The 20,590-nt window shown below is 36.5% G+C and overlaps 1 protein-coding gene across 3 annotated transcripts in view; it reads right to left on the reverse strand.

The window, feature by feature from the left end:
* CFAP299 (cilia and flagella associated protein 299) overlaps positions 1-20,590 on the reverse strand; it is an 807,700-nt gene that overhangs the window by 42,927 nt on the left and 744,183 nt on the right. For all 3 annotated transcript variants that reach the window (XM_023737602.1, XM_004383110.1, XM_004383109.1), the window contains one exon: positions 7,601-7,730. In XM_023737602.1, the coding sequence (XP_023593370.1) occupies positions 7,601-7,730 (130 nt within the window). The remainder of the gene's footprint in view (positions 1-7,600; positions 7,731-20,590) is intronic.

Consider the following 20,590-nt stretch of genomic DNA (forward strand, 5'->3'; position numbering starts at 1 on the left):
CAGCTTTTCATCTTTCATGATATTGGGGAAGTTTTATGTCAGCAGTTCTTCAATGATCCTCTCTGTGTTTTCTGTTTTCTCCCCCTGTTCTTGAACTTCAATCACTCGTAGATTTTTGCTTTTGATTGTATCCCATATAACTCTCAGGGTCTCTTCATTTTTCTTTGTTCTTTTTTCTGAGTTTTCCTCGAACATAATTGTATCCAAGTTTTTGTCTTCAATTCCACTGATCCTGTTTTCACCGTTTCAAATCTGCTCTTCACCCCTCTATGACACTGTCCATTTCTGAAATCTTCTTTATCTTTTGGATTTCTAATTGTTGTTTTTATATAATTTCTAGTTGTGAATTTATTTTGGCATTTTGTTATTTTCCTGAATTCTTCCATTTTTTTGTCTGTATTTTCCATCAATTTGCCTGCCTTTTCTATGAATTTGTCTTTTTTTCCCTTCATTTTTGTCTGCTTTTTGCTTCTACTCATGGATAAATGTGAGTATTAAGGATTTGAATTCCCTATCAGGTAGTTCTAGTGCCTTTTCTTCTACCAGAAATTCATCTGGTGTTTTATTTTGGACACCTTCTGGAACCATCCTGTACTGTTTTTGTAAATGTTTTGATATTGTCTGCTGTCTTTGGGCATTCAGTAGTAATTTTCCTCGTTTATTAATTGTAGATTTGGTTATTTCTTCCTCTTTTTTTTTTATTTGGCTATGTCTGAGCAGGTGGGCTGTGTGTTCTTTGTTGTTTGCTTGTCTGTCAGCACGATACTTTTCACCTCCTTCTCCAGTTGGCAGGGTCAGTCACTCAGATATGGTAGAGCAGGGCAGGTCTAGCTGAAGAGGCTTTGCTGGGATGGGTTTTTTGTGGCACTTTCTACTACCACCAGGGTAGGTCGGTAATCAGTGCAGGGAAGGTCCCAGTAGGCCATGCCTGTACTGCTTGGTGGTGTGATGTTAAGTGCACAGTGCAGGTAGGCAGGATGGAGGGAGGAGATTTTTATGTGTGGAGCTAAGATGGATATAGGAGTGAGGAGAGAGGAACAGGAGCCAAAAACATACAAAGAAACAAAAAAGAGTGCTAGGGGAGATTGCCGTTGGAGTAGAGAGATGAGAGACTATGAAATGGAGAAAAACAAAAAAGGAGAAGAAGAAGAAAAAAAAGAAAAGAATGAATAAATAAAAATTAGAAAGAAAAAAGAACAGCAAAGCTCCCAGGGATCCCACCAGTGTGGCTATGAGGTCTGGGGAAGTTGTTCCCTGGTGTTTCAGTTGTAGTATGTCTGGCTAGAAGGTGTAGAGGTATTCAGCACCAAGTATAGAAGAGAAGAAAGGTATAGAGAGATGAGAAATGGAGTAATGAAGAAAGACACAAAAGGAAAAAGAGGGAAAAGAAAAGAAAACAAATTAAAAAAAAAAAAAAGAACAAGAAGAGCTCCCAAAAAAACAGGAAAAAAAAAAAAAAACAAGAAAAAACCCACGAAAAAGAAATGTGCTCAAGGATCCCTCTGCGCGTCTGCACAAGCTGCGGGGGTAGGTCCCAGTCCGTGTAGCACTGCCTGGCCTGAACCGGCTCCTAACTCAAGAAAAGGAAAAGAAAACAAACAAACAATTCAAAACAAACAAACAAACAAAAGCCCCAGGATCCCACCAGCATGGCAGCCCATACTGGGAAGCAGTTCCACACTTGAAAGGAGCTCTGCAGCCACTTAGGAAGAAGCAAAGCTGGCGCACGGAGCCAGGTATTTGATCAAATGGAGGAGGAGGAGGTGGTGAGAGGTAAGGAAGAAATCAAAAGAAGCAGAAAAAAGCAACACCAGCAGCTAACAAATGGCACTCAGGGAGCCAGCCAGTACAGGCGGGTGGAATCCAAGCAGCTGGTGCTTCCCGCCCAAGAGACTGTGGCCGCGGGAAGCAGAGGAGGCTGAGTGGGGGTGAAGAAGGGTCGGTGGTGGGAAAGCATATATCGCAAATTACTGGTTGTTTTGTCTTCTGCTGGAAGCTCCGTGAAGCTGCTTTCTCGTACCCCCTATTTGCTGGTCTCTGATAGGAGTCCAAGATGGCGGATTCATGCTGCGTTAGCTGATAAGGGACCTCGGCATGAATCTCTCCTTGCTTTCATTCTCTGTCAGTTTTTTCACTCCATTTGGTGCTTGGCTGAGTTCTTTATGTCTTCATTTGATGTTTTAGCCTCTCAGGATTGCTGTGTTCTCTGTTTGGCTTAGTTTTTCAGATCTTTGCTGTGGAGGGACAGTGAGGTGTTTCTGCCTAGAGCGCCAATTTGCCAGAAGTCCTCTACTCCCCTGAATTCTTATAGAGCTTTTTCTATACCTTCAGGTTACTTTCTAGCTTGTCGTTTCTGCACAGATATTTCCCCACCAATTCACCAATTAACCTATAAGCTTTTTAGGGTAAGAACCCCACCTTTCTGATGTACCTATTATATTTCACAGTGCCCAGCAAGTGCTCATTAAACATCATATGAGGAAGAGGAGGATAGAAGGAAGAATGAAGGGGTGACAGACTTATAGACAGCCATCTAGTTCATCTTTTTTATTTACTCATCCAACAGTAACATATCTCTCTCTCTTTCTCACTCACTTCACTCCCACCGCTGTCTCTCTCTCACACACATTGTTATTGTGTGCTGTAGAGCTGATTCTGATTCATAGCAACCCTGTGAGTAGGAAGATCTCTTAGCTACTCTTTTTAGATAGATAAGCAATCTCTTTACCTGGATGATCAGGTAGTTGCAGATATTAAAAGCCTACTCAGAAATGCGTTTACTACAGCAGGGCCCCTAATTCTAGACTCCTTTGCTCTTCACCTGGATTATTGTTATGCTCTCATTCTCTCCAGTTTTTCCTCTTTATTCTGTCCTACTCAGTATGCTACCACTCATCTGTAAGTTTGTCATGCTTGGTAAAGTAGAGGGTCAGAGAAAGAAAGGAAGAGCTTAAATGAGATGGATTTACACTGTGGCTGCAACGATGGGCTCAAGCATAGCAAAGATTGTGAGGATGGTGCAGGACTAGGCAATGTTTCATTCTATTGTACGTAGGGTCGCTATGAGTTGGAACTGAGCTGATGGCATTTAACAGCAATCACAACACTCAGCATAACCTTCATCCTGTTATTTTCCTGCACATGAGCCTTGGATATTCCCCCATTTCCTATGAAGTCTGTTCCAAGATGATTATCAGTTCTGAATTTGAGGCTTTTTATGACCTTTCCAGGCTTAATTCCCACTCCCCTCCATCTCCAAGCCAACACAGAAGACAAATGGAACTATTTAGGTTTTCTGTTGCCTGCTCCACACTGATGACTCTTATCTTTGATAATATATTATCCTGCTGATGTTATCCACCTCTCCCTCTCTACGAGTTCAATTCCTAATCCTTCAAGTCCCAGCTAAAACATCACATCCACATTATCACCTAATATTATCCCCCACTGTGTTTCTTCCCCCATCGTCTCTCCACTGGCTCCTGTCCCCAGATCAAAAGTAATCACTTCTTCCACTGAATTTGCAAACGTATCTTTCTTTTGCTACGTATCACTTTCTGTCTTCTATTACAGTTCCATTTTTTACATGCCCTGATTTCCCTAAATATACAATAAGCAATTACAGGGCAACGTGATTGAAGTCTTGCTTATCTTTTCGTCCTTCATGCCTTCTTTTAATATTTGAGTTAAGTGTCATTGCTAGATTCTACTAATTATTAACTCTTGATCTTGAGAAAGTAATTTAACCTATTTGAGTCAGTTTTTTCTTCAGCCAAAAACGTGTTCTAATTCACCAGTCTTAATTTGAGGTAGCTTAAATTACATATTCTTGGGACTGCACAAGCTCACTTGAGAACACAGACCAAAAGAAAGATGTCTGAATGACCTCTAAAAACCTAAAAATAAGACTTGCTAGCTGCATCCACTGATAAATTTCTGCAATATTTTTTCTGACTTATTTGGATTAACATAGAGTAGAGGTGGCTGTTGTCATTCTTGCCATCCCTGCTGCATCAAGTATCAGTGGCACAATCTACTCCTCAACTTCTAATTAGTGTAGCATTGTTTTTGTGTGTGTTTGTAGGGAGTATTTCATCATTTATTCAGTGAATGTTTGTCAAGTACTATCTAACCAGGCATTTTTCCCAGGTGATGGGCTCTCACAGGCCTTTTGGTGAATTGAAAAGGAGAAGGGAGAAAAATTGGCATAATTAAGAAACAATTTTCTTGTTTTAACTATTCTACTCAATCTCTTTCTCCTTCGCCTTATTAGCAGACTATGGAGATTTTAGACCACCTGTGTTAGGGTAAGACTCAGAGCAAACTCTCTCATGGTTAATGTTTCCTAAAAGTAAAAGAAAAATGCCTATTTTTTTCATTTGTCCAGATAATGTAGGGGAGTGAGTGCAAAGTGCTTCCACCCAATCCTTCTAAAGATGATACACTGGAAACATTTTGGTGGGTGTGAATCACTCAGACAAGCATTCTTCACTCAGAAATAGAAACATTCCTTATTTGTTCCAGATGTTATACAGCTGCAGTAAAGTTAAAGCCAGTGGCCCTGTTTTCAATGCAACCAAACTCTTACTGCGTTTGGAATTTCTTAACTAATGAACTCATATTACTTGTTCTAAGACCTGCACAATTTTCTTTTTTTTCTCCCTATTACCATTCACAAACAACTGTATTTCGTGGGAACCATGCTCTAGAATTTATGAGTCTACATCTATGTGGTACAAAGAAAACATCCTGTTTATCACTGTTTCCACCTTTTATTTATCTTGACCTCTTAAGCACCAAAGATTTCAAAGACAGTGTTTAAATCAAAAGAAAAATAGAGTTGAATTGTATTGTTTTTACAATATTTTATAGCATTTTAATGTGGAGTTATATGGTAGTGTTCATATTAGGAGGAATTTCAAGAAATTTTATTAAGAAATAATATTCAGTATAAAATCTAATTCTTATCATTGTACATTTGTAGATTTAAAAATATACATTTGAACTTACTTCTTGATTATTACGAAGGTCAAAGAATCATTATGTTGGAGGTATGAAAAGTAAAAGGGTCATGGATCTTTGAAGAGGGTCAATGAGTTAAGAAATTATGTAGGAGATGAACATGCTAATTATATATCCAGTCCATAAAATATGAGTGTTATTTCATTTATGTTTGAGGATGAATTGGCAGAGATGTTTGTCTTCTTATAGCGAAGGTTTCTCAAAATGTGGTTTATGGACAATCTGTACAGAGTCACATTGGTTGCTCATTAAGAATATATATTTCAGGGCCCAGTTGAATCAGAATCTCTGTGAATTGGAACTGAGACTTTAGAGGGACTCTAGAGGTCAGAAACAAAGAACAAAAGATATAATTTTCCAATTGTGAACATTAAAGTCCAGGGAAGATAAGCGAATTTCTCAAATATATGAAGCCAGTAAAGCAAGGTCTACAACCTGGTTTACTGATACTGAGAACCACATGTTTTCTGATGAGTCTGATTTTAGTTTTTATCTTCAAAAAGGTAAAATTAAAATAATTTTTAAAGAAATATAAGTATTCAAATATCATCAGTTGTCTTATCCAATAATTCCTTACTTTATCACTCATTAACTAAGTCCTTGTTCTTTTTCCAAGATTTGAAAGAAACTTTCCTTCAAATTCCGTCATGACTCTTTTAAATTATAATAAAAATATTCCATGAAAAAAAAGTGGGAAATATTATATTTTAATGCATTGTTGACTAAGTCCTTGAAATGTCGCGATTGATTATTTTTGAACTGAAGGTTTTACTTAAAGTTATTTGAACCATGTTCAAGTAACAGTTTGTATTCAATAATGATTCCCCAAAGACCATAAAATCTAAACTTCATGACATACATTATTGTAGTATGTATATGTCATTAGTTAAAATAGAGCTCTAAAATAGTCGAAGTGATGTCATTCATAAACTGATTTGCACATCTTAATGAAGCTATTAATAATTTTATACATTTTTCCTGTATGTAATTTAGCTTTCTAAAAGGAAGAGTCTGTGAATGCCTTTTACTAAGCTTTCTGTACTTTGCCTTAACTGATCACATGTTGACACCCATTTATGATAAGTAAAGAGCCACCACTAGAGAGAAGGTGTACTGATAAACTTCTCTGGTATTCCTAGATACATAGTACATATGGCCGTAAAGATTTTCTGGTCCTTTCCCCTCATTTTTCTAGTAGGTACATGAGAACTTAATGTTCTTTTGAAGGAGACAGCATTGTGTCAGAAACTGCTAGTTGTCTACCCAACCTATTTTCTCTTTTTCCAGGAACCCTCATTTTTAGCAGGACACATGGCCACTTCAATTTAACAATTGCATTATCTAGCCTTCCATATAGCTAGATATGACCACGTGACTAAGCTCTCAAAATGGAACCTAAGCAAACGTTTGTGTGGTAGATTTTGGGAACCTTTCTTAATAGAGCAAACAGATGTATTATCAACTGGCTCCCTGATCTAAAGAGGTCATATTCTTTGTGCCCTTTTACTCTACTCTGCGTTTTGTTTGCAATGTGGTTGTTTTGATTGGAAATCCAGTTTGGCTTATGATGATGAGGTCCATCTGGACTCAGTAGACTGTAGAGCTGCCATACCAACTTAAGACTGCTAATATCAAGACTCACATGTGGGAGAAGAAGAAGCTTCTATCCTGTCTGAGCCACTATCCGGGGATTTCTAATATCTGCAGCTGAATCTGATTGCAGAGATAATACATTTCCTGCTTTGGAATTTCATTCATTCATTCTTTGGACACATAGTTATTGAGCACTCTATGAGCAAGGAGCTATACTAAATGAATATGAAAGAAATTATTTTGGTAGGAAAAGTTTTAGAGTCTGACTCCTCTTTTCCTTTTGTCTGTTCCTGTCCTTACCCCAGGTGTATCACATAATTCTTATTTCTTTCACTATAAGTATATATATTTTTTTGCTTTGGATTTTGGACTGATACTCTCATATGCACAACATATTTTTCAAGAGTTAAAATAGAAGAAAATCTTAACAACTTCATAACATAATGACTTTAAACAAAGTTTCAACCTTCATCCTCAGACATGACAAGTCATGATTAAAATCAATTAATGCATGAAAATGCAGTCTTAAAAATATGTAAGTTGTAAATATTTGTTCTCAAAAAGTTTGAAATATCATAGGACATCTCTTTAAAATATTTAAATAAAATGTGTTTTAAGGTCAGAGTACCCCTCTCTAAATGGTTCACTTCCCCATTCAGAGCAAAAAGTGACTGAGACCTTCGTAAGATCAGAGCAAATAGATGTTACCAACTGGATCCCTGATCTAATTCTGCTGCTAGGCATGAAGAAGTGTTTCTACTTATGAATTCTGTTTAAATTCCCACAAAACTCTTTCTTATTGATTCTTGATAATTTTTTAAGATTTGGATTTTTTTTTAAGACAGTAAATGCTTTAGATTTCAAAATAGTTTTTCATTTATAATTTAAAAAAAAACTTAAGGTTTCAAATATTTAATAGATTTTTGAATAATGGTAGAAATATAATACTTTTTTGAAGAGTTTATAAGTGAAAAAGAAAAATTACCTTGGGGTCCACATTGAGAATTTTTCTGTCTCTTTTGTATTTGAAGAGTAAGCCTTCTGGATTATCAGCAATCACTTGATAATTGGGACTTGAATTCCAAACAGCAATATGACTGTCCCAGTTGTAAAAGCTATAAAATAAATATTTATAAAGAATTAATGTGTATAATGCACTAAATTTACAAATATATTTCAGAAAATATTTGGGGCGGTTCAGTCTCAAGATAAATGGATAGCGGCACAGTCTGTATGACCATGTAGAACACATCTGAGATTAAAATTTCCGCAGAAGAGATCAGGCTAGGTTTTTCATTTACATACATATTTATTATTATTTTGCATGATTTCTTGGTATAGACACTCTAGGACCTAGGGTCTATTCTAGTATTATATTCCCCAGGAAGTGATGAAGAAAATTGATGCAGTTTAAGGCTGTTTGTTCCAGCTGAGGCTCTTCAGGGTATTAAGAGTAACTGTGCACTGGAAGGAAGGGCAGGCTACATAACCTCTTTTCATTTAAAACAATTTCAAATTAATTCCTTTCTTGCAAGCTCTAGTTTTTAAGAATATATTTCCTAGGGAGAGAAGAAACGATTTGTGTTTGAGTGGTAAACAGAGACCAGGCTTGATGTAATGTGTTCTATCACAACCACCAAATGAAGGTGCTCTCATTTCTCAGACAGGGCAACTAGCCAGGCTAAGGTTCTGCAACTAAAAAGTCCTGCGACTAAGGTTTAAACTTGGATCTAGTTGCTTCAAAGTAAATGCATGCTGTTATGTTGTTTCACATTGCCTGCTCATATTTTATATATCTTTGGTTGTTAATCTCCTATGGAAACTTTCTATTTTTTCTATGTCCTATTTTAAGCTGGAGTCCCTGGGTGGTGCAAATGGTTAAGCACTCAGCTACTAATCAAAAGTTTGACATTTCAAATCCACCAAGAGGCGCCTTGGAAGAAAGACCTTGCAATCTGCTTCCAAAAGATCATAGCCGTTGAAAACTGTATGGAGTGCAGTTCTACTCTGGGGTTGCCATGAGTTGGAATCAACTCTACAGAAACTGGCTTTTGGTTTATTTTACACCTACTTGTCAAAACTGAATATAGTGATGTCATATGAGTTTGAAGCATGCTCAATATACTTATTAATTCATATCTTATTCTTGTTAATATATTTCTAGTATTATGTTTGCTTTTCAAACAGCAGTCAAAGAGATGACTCATAAATAACTTATGACACAGTATGCATCTCAAATTTTTGTAATACAGGTGGTCCTCGACCTAGGACAGGATTCTATTCCAACAATTCCATTGTAAGTCTATTCTGATCTAAGTTGAATACTTTTTTTTTTTTAGTTGTCTCTGTTATTACCTTTTATTATCAGTATCTTTATAAATTCAATCTTTGAACATCAAATTATGGTCTGCAACATTATATGTAGTACATATTACTAATTATAAGATTTACAAATGATCCTATGTGCAACAGAACTATGTGCAACTGCCTGGTCTTGTGCCATCCTTACAAGTGTTGGTATGTTTGAGCCCGTTATTGCAGTCTCTGTGTAAATCCATCTCATTGAGGGTCTTCCCCTTTTTCAGTGACCTTCTACTTTACCAAGCTTGATGTCCTTTTCCAGGGACTGGTTCCTTTTAATAACATGTCCAAAGAATGTGAGAAAAAGTCTCTCCATACTCACTTCTAAGATGCATTCTGGCTGTACTTCTTCCAAGACAGATTCGTTCATCCTTCTGGCAGTCCATAATAAGGTTGTGTGTCGAATAGGCTGGGCCATGATTCTCGGTAGTTTGGCAGTTATGGTGTAGTCTGGCAGTCATATAATGATGTAATCACTTCTGTGATGAGATCTGATGGAAAGTGATCACCTCCATGATGGGATCTGTTGTGAGAGTGTTTCCTTGGAGGTGTGGCCTGCATCCAATACAGGTGGACTTTCTGACAAGCCTTGTGGGCTTTTGCTTGCTCTGGATCCTGCAGCTGGCTCCTGTTCATCTGACCTCCAGTTCTTGGGACTTGAGCTAGCAGCTTACCTGCTGCCTTGCCTGCTGATCTTGGGATTCATCCATCTCTGCAGCCTATGAGTCAGAGCCCTGCTATCTGACCTGCCAATCTTGAGTTCACCAGCCCCTGAAGCTACGTCAATCGGGAGAAGCTTCCAGCCTGACCCAGGGACTTGGGACTTTCCAGGCTCTACAACCGTGTGAGTCATATCCCTGATATAAATCTCTCTCTATATATATTTATGCACTTTACTGGTTTTGCTCCTTTAGAGATGCCAGCCTAAGACAATGGTATATTCAATATTCTTCATGAACACCATAATTCAAAGGCATCAATTCTTCTTTGGTCTTCCTTATTCATTGTCCAGCTTTCACAAGCATATGATGTGACTGAAAATACCATGGCTTTAGTCAGGTGCACCTTAACCCTCAAGATGACATATTTGCTTTTTAACACTTTAAAGCAGTCTTTTGCAGCAGATTTGCCCAATGCAATACATCGTTTGACTTTTTAACTGATGCTTCCATGGGTGTTGATTGTGGATTCAAGTAAAATGAAATCCATGACAACTTCCACATTTTCTCAGTTTATCAAGATGTTGCTTATTGGTCCAGTTGTGAGGATTTTCATTTTATGTTGAGGTGTAATCTATACTGAAGGTTGTGGTCTTTGATCTTCATCAGTAAGTGCTTCAAGTCCTCTTCACTTTCAGCAAGCCAGGTTGTGTCATCTGCATAATGCAGGTTGTTAATGAGTCTTCCTCCAATCCTGATGCCACGTTCTTCTTCATATAGTCTAGCTTCTCAGATTATTTGCTCAGCATACAGATTGAATAAGTTTGGTGAAATGATACAACCCTGACACACACCTTTCCTGCTTTTAAACCATACAATATCCCCTTGTTCTATTTGAATGACTGTCTGTTGGTCTATGTACAAATTCTGCATGAGCAGAATTAAGTATTCTGGAATTCCCATTCTTTGCAGTGTCATCCATAATTTTATATGATCCACATAGTCGAATGTCTTTGCATAGTCAATAAAACACTGGTAAACATCTTTATGATACTCTCTGCTTTCAACGAAGATCCATCTGACATCAGCAAGGATATCCCTTGTTCCCCATCCTCTTCTGAATCCACCTTGAGTTTCTGGCAGTTCCCTGTTGATGTTACTCCTGAAACTGTTTTTTAATTATCTTTAGCAAAAGTTTATTTGCATGTGATATTAAATGATATTTTTTGATAGTTTCTGCATTCTGTTGGATCACCTTTCTTTGCAATGAGCACACACATGGAATTTCTCCAGTTGGTTGGGTAGGTAACTATTTTCCATATTTCTTGGCATAGACCAGTGGGAACTTACAGCATTGCATCCTTTTGTTGAAACATCTCAATTGCTATTCTGTCAATTCCTGGAGCCTTGTTTTTTGCCAGTGCCTTCAGTGAAGCTTGCATTTCTTTCTTCAATATCATCAGTTCTTGATCATATCCTACCTCCTGAAATGGTTGAACATTGACGAATTTTTTTTTGGTACAGTGACTCTGTGCATTTCTTCCATCTTCTTTTGATGCTTTCTGTATCATTCAATATTTTGCCCATAGAATGCTTCAACATTGTAACTCAAGGCTTGAATTTTTAGTTCAGATCTTTCAGCTTGAGAAATGTCAAGTGTGTTCTTCCCTTTTGGTTTTCTAACTCCAGGTCTTTGCACATTTCATTATAATACTTTACTTTGTCTTCTCAGGCCTCCCTTTGAAATATGTTCAGCTCTTTTACTTCATCATTTCTTCATTCGCTTTATCTACTCTACTTTCAAGAGCAAGTTTCAGATTCTCTTCTGACACAAGTTTGGTCTTTTCTCTCTTCCCTGTCATTTTAATGACCTTTTGATTTCTTCATGTGTGATGTCCTTGATAACATCCCACAACTCTTCTAGTCTTCAATCTTTAATGCTCAATGCATCAAATCTGTTCTTGAGAAGGTCTCTAAATTCAGGTGGGATATACTCAAAGTTGTACTTTGGCTCCTGTGGACATGTTTTAATTTCCTTCAGCTTCAATTTGGACTTATGAACAATTGATGGTCTGTTCCACACATGGCCTCTGGCCTTGTCTTGACTGATAACATTGAGCTTCTCCTTAGGCTCTTTCCACAGATATAGTTGATTTGATTCCTGTGTATTTTATTTGGTGAGGTCCACATTCATAGTTGCTGTTTATGTTGTTGAAAAAAGGTATTTGCCATGAATAAAACATTGGTCTTGCAAAATTCTATCATGTGATCCTCTGCATTGTTTCTATCACCAAGGCCATATTTTCCAACTACCTATCCTTCTTCTTTGTGTTCCGCTTTCCCATTCCAATTATCAGTAATTATCAATGCATCTTGATTGCATGTTTGATCAATTTCAGACTGCAGAAGTTGGTAAATATCTTCAACTTCTTTATCTTTGGCATTAGTGGTTTGTGTGTAAATTTGAATAGTAGTCATATTATTCCTTGTAGGCATATGGATGTTATCCTATAACTGACAGCATTGTACTTCAGGATAGATCTTGAAATTAGGGACTACTTGTATTTATTTAAGTCAGTTTCCCCTCATCATATATCTGTTTTGTTTTGTTCTCTATTTCTCTACTTCCTCCTTTTGAAAGAGTAGACTTCATTGACTAAACTCGCTCTGAATTTTTTTGATGTTGTCTATGTGTCTGAGACATCAATATTACCACATTTCTTGCAATTGTCTAAAAATGTATGTTTAGCCTCAAATTTTTTATTCCTCAGAGACTGGTTACATAGATCATATATTTATATTACTGGGTCAGGGACATATTAGTAAGAACTGTTCCCTCTCTCCCCCTACCATACTTTCTATGGCCACGACACACGAGGGTCTGCCCTTTCTGAGGCACAGTTAGAAAAAGTAGTTTTTCAACCATCTCTGCTTGTATAGTCAGTCTACTCCAAGAATTGAGAAGCAGAGGTGAGCATTCATGGACTGTTATCTTATATGTCCTCTCTTTAGCTGGACTTCTCAAGTAAGGTTTATCATGGCAGACTCAGCCGCTGAGGGCTCGCTTGGAGACAGTCTATAGCACTGTTGATAAATTCAATTCAGTGGCAAAGGTATTAGGAAACAATTTAACTATGCACCCAAGCTGGGTTCTCCAATTTAGTTTAATCCATAGTAATGAAGATTACTTGACTTCTATCTTACTGATTGTTTGGTTAGAAGATTGCTAAATTGGGATGAGGAACATGGGTGTGATTATTAACCTTGCATATATGTCTAACTAATTGTTTATGAGATGAATAGATATAGATAATCCCAGTAAATTGCTTGAGTCATAGCTATGCCTAGAGTAGCATTGTTTGTATCACACATTCTTATCTTGTTGTTTAAACCTCAAATTAAAAGCTTTATTGAAATATATATTATATGTATGAGTATATATACATATATATTCTGCATAAAAAGTTAATTTGCATGGTGCATGGTATTTTTCATGAAGCAATTTAGGTTGTTTGCCAGTACTTTTTTCCTCCTAGACAGGTATGGGAACCAGGCTTCATTTCACATGCCAATTCTGATAGATAATAATAATTATTGTTGATAAAGATAACTAACATTTATTTAATAGTTACCATGTACCAGATTCTTTTGTGAACTTAATTAACCTATCATCTCATTTAATCTTATCACCAACTCCATAAAGTAGGTATAAAATTACCCTGTTTTACACATGCAGAGCTGATTGGGAAATGACATCACTTGGATTCTCACAGGAGGAGCCTGACTCCAGAGCCTGCTCAGTCAAAAACATATGCTCTGTTTTTCCCCACATCTGTTGGTGGTGGCTGCCTAAAGCATTATGGCAATAATGTTAGATGCTCACCAAAATGCAAGCTTTCAACTTATTCTTGGACATACCTCAAAACTACAACTCAAGTCCCCCTTGCAGTGTAGCTCTGTGGCAGAGTTTTAACCAACGGGATATGATCAGAAGTGATATATGCCACTTGTAGTTCAGGCCGATAAAATCTTCTATTTTTTTTTTCCTCCATCCTGCCAATTGGAATGGAGATGAAGAACTTGGAAGCTATGTGTTGATATTTGAAGTTTTGTGAAACATGAGAACAAATGATTTGAAGTCACTGAGAAGATACAGATTTAAGTGATTTACCATGACAACTAGGTTGTTTAAAAAAGTAAGAAATAAATTATACATACAGGCTCTAGGGCTACAACATAAATGTAGGTAATTAATTATCACAGAACTGTTTTGTTAACTAATTCTTCATGCAATGATTTGTGGTGCTTCTTTTATTATGTACTATCAAAAATATAATAGTATCTGTTTCCAGCATTTCTTTCCTGTTCCATTCATATTTATAACAGTGCCAAACAGATTCACTTATTCTAGCTTTGCAGAATATTTAATATTTGACAGGTAAACTTTACATTGCAAATATTATTTTGAAAAAAATAAAAATTTATCTAATCTCATTTTCTTACTTTATTCTGACTAATTCTGGAATCATTTTGTAATTCCCCCCCCCCCCAAAATCATTGGAATTTTTATTGTCAAGATATTAAACCTATTAATTAATTCAGTGCCTAGAATAGTACTTACCATAGTAGACAATCTACAAATATCTGTTGAATTAATTAATTAATTTGGAGGAATTGAATTTTTGTTCAGATTATTTAAGTATTTTATACTATTTATTATTATTAATGAATTACTGTATTTTCTAAATGATACTTTCTGTTATTTAAAAAAAGTATTATTATTTTTTTCTTTTAAATATTTATTTTGCATTTAGAAATTTTAAAATAGTACTCTCATTAGTCTCTATGTTTTTTTTTTTAGCTAAATCTCTTTTGTTTTCTAAGTGCTAAATTATTAAATCAATAATAATAGTTATGTTGCTTTGTTGTTATTGTTGTTAGGTGTCCTAGAATTGGTTCTGACTCATAGCAACCCTATGTACAACAGAATGGAACACTGCCGGGTCCTGCGCATCCTCACAATCACTGGTATGCTTGAGCCCATTGTTGCAGCCACTGTGTCAATCCATCTCATTGAGGGTCTTCTTCTTTTTCGATGCCCCTCTACTTTGCCAAACATGATGTCTTTCTCCAGGCATTGATTCCTTCTGATAATATGTCCAAAGTATGTGAGATGTGATCTCTCCATTCTTGCTTCCAAGGAGCATTCTGGTTGTACTTCTTCCAAGACAGATATGTTTGTTCTTTGGGCAGTCCACGGTATATTCAATATTCTTTGCCAACACCACAATTCAAAGGCATCAGTTCTTCCATCTTCCTTATTCATTGTCCAGCTTTCACATGCATATGAGACAATTGAAAACACCATGACTTGGGTCAGGCACACCTTAGTCTTCAAGGTGACATCTTTGCTTTTTAACACTTTAAAGAGGCGTTTTGCAGAAGATTTGCCCAGTGCAATGCGTCTTTTGATTTCTTGACTGCTGCTTCCATGGGTGTTGATTGTGGATCCAAGTAAAATGAAATCCTTGACATCTTTTCTCCATTTATCATGATGTTGCTTATTGGTCCAGTTGTGGGGATTTCTGTTTTCTTCATGTTGAGGTGTAATCCATACTGAAAGTTGTGGTCTTTGATCTTCATCAGAAAGTGCTTCAAGTCCTCTTCACTTTTAGCAAGCAAGGTTGTGTCATCTGCATAATGCAGGGTATTAATGATTCTTCCTTCAATCCTTATGCTGTGTTCTTCTTCATGTAATCCAGTTTCTCAGATTTGCTCAGCATACAGATTGAATAAGTATGGTGAAAGGATACAACCCTGACACACACTTTTCCTGACTTTAAACCACACCATATCCCCTTGTTCTGTTCCAACTATTGCCTCTTGATCTACCTGTTGGTTTCTTATGAGCACAGTCAAGTGCTCTGGAATTCCTATTCTTTGCAATGTTATCCATAATTTGTTATGATCCACACAGTCAAATGCCTTTGCATAGTCAATAAAACACAGGTAAACATCTTTCTAGTATTCTCTGCTTTCAGCCAGGATCCATCTGACATCAGTTATATTGGTAATAGTAATAATATGGTTTCATCATTCCAAAATGAATCTCCTAAAATTTTTATATCTTGTATTACTGAGTAGTAAACTAGAAAAATTAAGTATTATGTTAAAAACTAACAATTTAAGATAAAAAGTAAGAATAAGATATTGAATTTTACTGAGTGCTTTTTCAAGTTTTGTTAATTTTCTTATTGCATGGATTTTTGTAAGAATTTCAATTAAAACACTTCTTTAAAACTCTTTAGCTTTATTCTTATCACTACAGACCAAATACCCCTTTTTTTCCATATTCCCAATTCAAGTTCTCTTATTTTTATAATATATTGTACAAGCGATATTAAAAATTTCTCATTTTAGGCATTTGGTATCACGTGTATTGGTTTATTTTAGGTGGGGAGTGATTAATTGGATGCTGAAAATGATGGAGATGGAGAAATCAAGCATGACCCCCAGGTTTTTAGGATCCACTGAATTTTCATAAACAAACATTTAATACCAATATTCCAGCTAGGTCCTATAGGGAGACCTGGTGGTGTAGTGGTTAAGAGCTCGACAGCTAACCAAAAAGGTCAGTAGTTCAAATCCACCAGCTGCTCCTTGGAAACGCTATAGGGCAGTCCTATAGGGTTGCTATGAGTCGGAAGCGACTCGATGGCACCTAACTACAACAACTGGTCCTATAGTCTTGTGTCTGCATGAATAAAATGTGTTCTTTGGATACATTGTTCAAGCACAATGCTTCTCAAATTAAGATCCAGAGAACATACCTGGGAGTATGTGGGATCTCTCTGAGCGTTCTGATAAATAGTATAAGTATATTCTGAGTCATGTGGGCGACTACGTTATAACTAACTACACAGCTATACCATTACATTGCCTATTTGTGTGCTTGTCTTTAGGGCCTAGTTAAAATGATTTAATTTGGCTTTCAATTGATTTGGACACATTATTTACATAGTAATATGAGACTGAATATTTTGCATTTCTGAATTAGATTAGACCCTTTATCTGCTTTGTGATTAAGCACAATGTTTAAGCAGAACTTTTAGACTTACAATTAAGTTCCAGCCTTCTAAAATCTCACTCCTTCATTACTCTAGGGTCTAGCATCAAATCAAATAAAAGGTAATATAAACTACAAATAGATAGAAGGAAGAGTGGAAAATAATGAGACAGAGTCATTGCTCAGCATCAAATGGCAGAGAACATGTTAATAGCATGAGATTTCTATTTAAAGAACATAATGTAGCAAATGCTGTTGGAGCCTGAAGGCAGGGGTAGGGAATGCTTTGCAAGGAAAGTGAGGCCTATGGTTAAAAAAAAAAGAAAAAAAAAAGGGAGAGAGGAAAAAAAACACAAAAAATTGCTGTTGAGTTGATTACAACTCATAGCTACCTTATAAGGACAGCGTAGAGCTGCCCCATAGGGTTTCCAAGGAGCAACTGCTGGGTTCGAACTTCTGACCTTTTGGTTAGCAGCCAAACTCATAACCACTGTGCCACCAGGGCTCCAAGGCCTATGATAAGTCTTGATAAATTATATGTCAGCTTGGTAAAGAAGGTGAAAGGGCATCTTAAGCAAATGAAAACCAAGCAAAAAGGCACAGGCATATAAAACATGGAGCATTCATGAATGAATATGTGAGTTATTTAATGGTGTCATAGAAAGAACTGAAGGTTAGGGAAGATGATGCTAGAAGGCAAAACCATGAACCTTACATAAAATGGGAAAGTACTTGGACTTGGACTTTTTCTTAGAAGATAAAAAAGTTGCTGTCAAGTCAATTCCAACTCATGGTGGTCCATGTGTGTCAGAGTAGAACTGTGCTCAATAGGGTTTTCAAGTGTTTATTCTTTGAAAGTAGATTGCCAGACCTTTTTCTGAGGCATTTCTGGGTGAACTTGAACCTCTAACATTTTAGTTAGCTGCTGAGTGCCTTAACAATTTGCACCACCCAAGGATTGCTTCTTAGAAATTGGAAGCCATTAAAAAAAGTTTTTGCAGTGGGGTAGTATGATAAAAATATATATTTTAGAAATACAAACTCAGAAGCAGTGTGGAGGACTATTTTGAGGTAAAACAAAACTTGATGTAGCCCTGGTGATCCTGAGGAGCCCTGGTGGCATAGTGGTTAAGCGCTACAGTTGCTAACCAAAAGGTCAGCAGTTTGAGTCCACCAGCCTTCCTTGGAAGCCCTATGGGGCAGTTCTACTCTGTCCTATAGGGTTACTATGAGTTGTATTTGACTCTACAGCAATTTTTTTTTTTTTTTTTGGTGATCCTGAAGTATACTTGTGGATGGAAAAGAAGGACTGGATTTGAAGAGATACTAACACGTGAAATGGATGGACTTAATGGTTATGAGAGAGATAAGGAAAAGAAAATGGTATAGAATTACCCTCAGAATTCTGATTTAGATTCCTGAGTGGATAGAATTATTTACTAGGATATAAAATACAAGAGAAGGAACAGATTGCAGAAGGTGGGGGTGGGATTAACTTTAGACATGTTGTACTTGAAATGTCAATGAATCATCTAAGAAAATGAGGACGAGGATATTGATTTGTGTTGTTCACTGCCCTATTTCCAACACCTCCTATCAGCCTGTGTCTGACACGTGGTAGATGCTGAAAACACATTAATCGAATGCATAGGTATTGGATGAATTTCTGAAGCTTTAGAGAATTTCCTAAGATAAAGAAATAGATCTAGAAGTATGCAACACATTGCCATCGAGTCGATTCCAACTCATAGCGTAGCAATGGTACTTAAATTCAATGCGGTGGCTGAGATGACTAAAGGAGAACATATCTCAGGAACACCAACTTTAGAGGGAATGAAGAGTAATCAGCAAAAGAAAGTAAAAAACAGTGAACTGCAACATGAGAAAGAACCAGGGGGGAGCTATTTTATCACAAAAACTGCAAGAAACAGCATTTCAGGAAAGACAATAGGGTCAAATGCTTCATACATTAGATATCAGAAGAATCCATCAAAATAAGCATTTGGAAAGATATTATTATGAGAGCAGTTGCAGTAAGGTTGTTGGGAAGAAAAATCAGGTTATAGCAAATTGAAGGGAAGAAGAGAAAAGATTACTGAATAAAAATAATTATTTTAAGAAACTTAGTTGTGAAGGAACAAGAAAACAAGGACAGCATTAGAGAGGGATATTGAATTAAGGGATAGATTTTTTTTTTTTAAGATGGACTATTCTTGGGTATATTTCCATGGTATGAAGAGGAAAAGAGAAAACAGGACCCTAAAGAGGTATGAGATTTAAAAAGACATTGTCATAAAAATTATATGAGATTTATCTAATATGCATCAGCACTATTAGTCCTTTATATTTGTATGCTAATTTTATTTAAATCAGACTATTGCATATTATTTATTACTCTTCCTATTACATATGAAGGAACGGAAGCTGAGAGAGGTTAATTAATGTTTTCACGTTCGCGTATCTAGTAAATGCTAGAACAGAGTCTTAAACCCGGACTATAGATTCTAAAACTTGTTATCCTTTGATTTCTCTGCTATTCTTTGATTACTTTTAAGTGTTATTTTGGTGGTTATTTTAAGTGGCAAAGTAATTTTCCAAATCAGAACATTTTGATAAATCTGAGGATGGTGGGGTTATAGATATATTTCAATCTTTAATTCCAATGTTTTTCAGCCACCTATATCTAGATCCACTCTGTAGACATTATCATAACTCGTAAGTGTATTTGAATTTTTACTGTCTAATGGTATTGTTTGTTAGTTCATATACCTACTGTCTTGATATAATTGAGGCTTGGGTTCCTTGACCCATCATTTTTGTCCTAATTTGCAACCAACTTATTTCTTTACTTCTTTACTTATCCATGAATCCGAAAACCCTTGCCAATAACTTTAACATTCTTGCTCCCTTGATCCTCTTCACATTGAAAAATACTAGCTGTAAATCAATGCACGCATGTGCCTTCTCTGTTCCTGTATGTGGTCTTCTGACAGCTCTTGCTGAACACAATGCAACCACCCATATAATATAATTCTAAATCCCTAGTCTCTAACCCAGCTGGATTCTAGACTTTCAGAGTAATTTTTTTACATGTGTCTAGTCATCTTTCTCTATCACTCATTATCTTGCTCATGTCTCCTATACCTCCACTTTCTTCTTTACTCTGAGAAGATGATCCCACCTGTAACTTCAATAAAGAAATAGAGGCTATTAAATGAAACACATTCAGCCTTCCATCACATCACCAGCAAATATATTTATATTGACAATGTTCACTACCTCCTTCCCTTCGACTCAGAGGACTAGGTGCCCTTCCTCCTGTCCAAGATAAAAATCGCCTCCATTTGTATACTTAAGTGCATCCCTCATTGGGTCTTTAGTTATTTTAAATAATTACTCAAACTTTCTCTTACATAAATAACCAAACTCATGTTGCTGTAAGCTTTTTCCCCAGAGCTAGCAAACATATACAAGTGATCCCAAGTAAACAAACAATAAAAAGAAAGGAGAAAAAAGGAAGGAAGGAGGGAAAGAAGGAAGATGGAAGAAAGGAAGGAAGGAAAAACAGAAGAAAGGGAGAAAAAGAGGAGGTGGAGAAAGAAGAAGAAGAGAGGAAGAGAAAATACAATGTGATGGGAAAAAAAATCCTTCCTGAACCCCTGATTCTTTTCAGGCTGTCAAATTTTTCTCTTAACACATTCCTATTAAACTTTTCTCCATATACCAACTCATCCTCCCTGCCTCTCCATCTGTTCTCTTACCTGACATACTGGTCTATTATCACTTGCTCAATTGTACATTTCTAGATGAATCGTTGACTACTCATTATCAACATACCAAAAACTAAATTTTTCTTTCCACTCTCCAAACCTATTTATCCTCGTGTAAT

Source organism: Trichechus manatus, unplaced genomic scaffold (genome assembly GCF_000243295.1).
Source record: "Trichechus manatus latirostris isolate Lorelei unplaced genomic scaffold, TriManLat1.0 scaffold00105, whole genome shotgun sequence".
Lineage (NCBI taxonomy): Eukaryota > Metazoa > Chordata > Mammalia > Sirenia > Trichechidae > Trichechus > Trichechus manatus.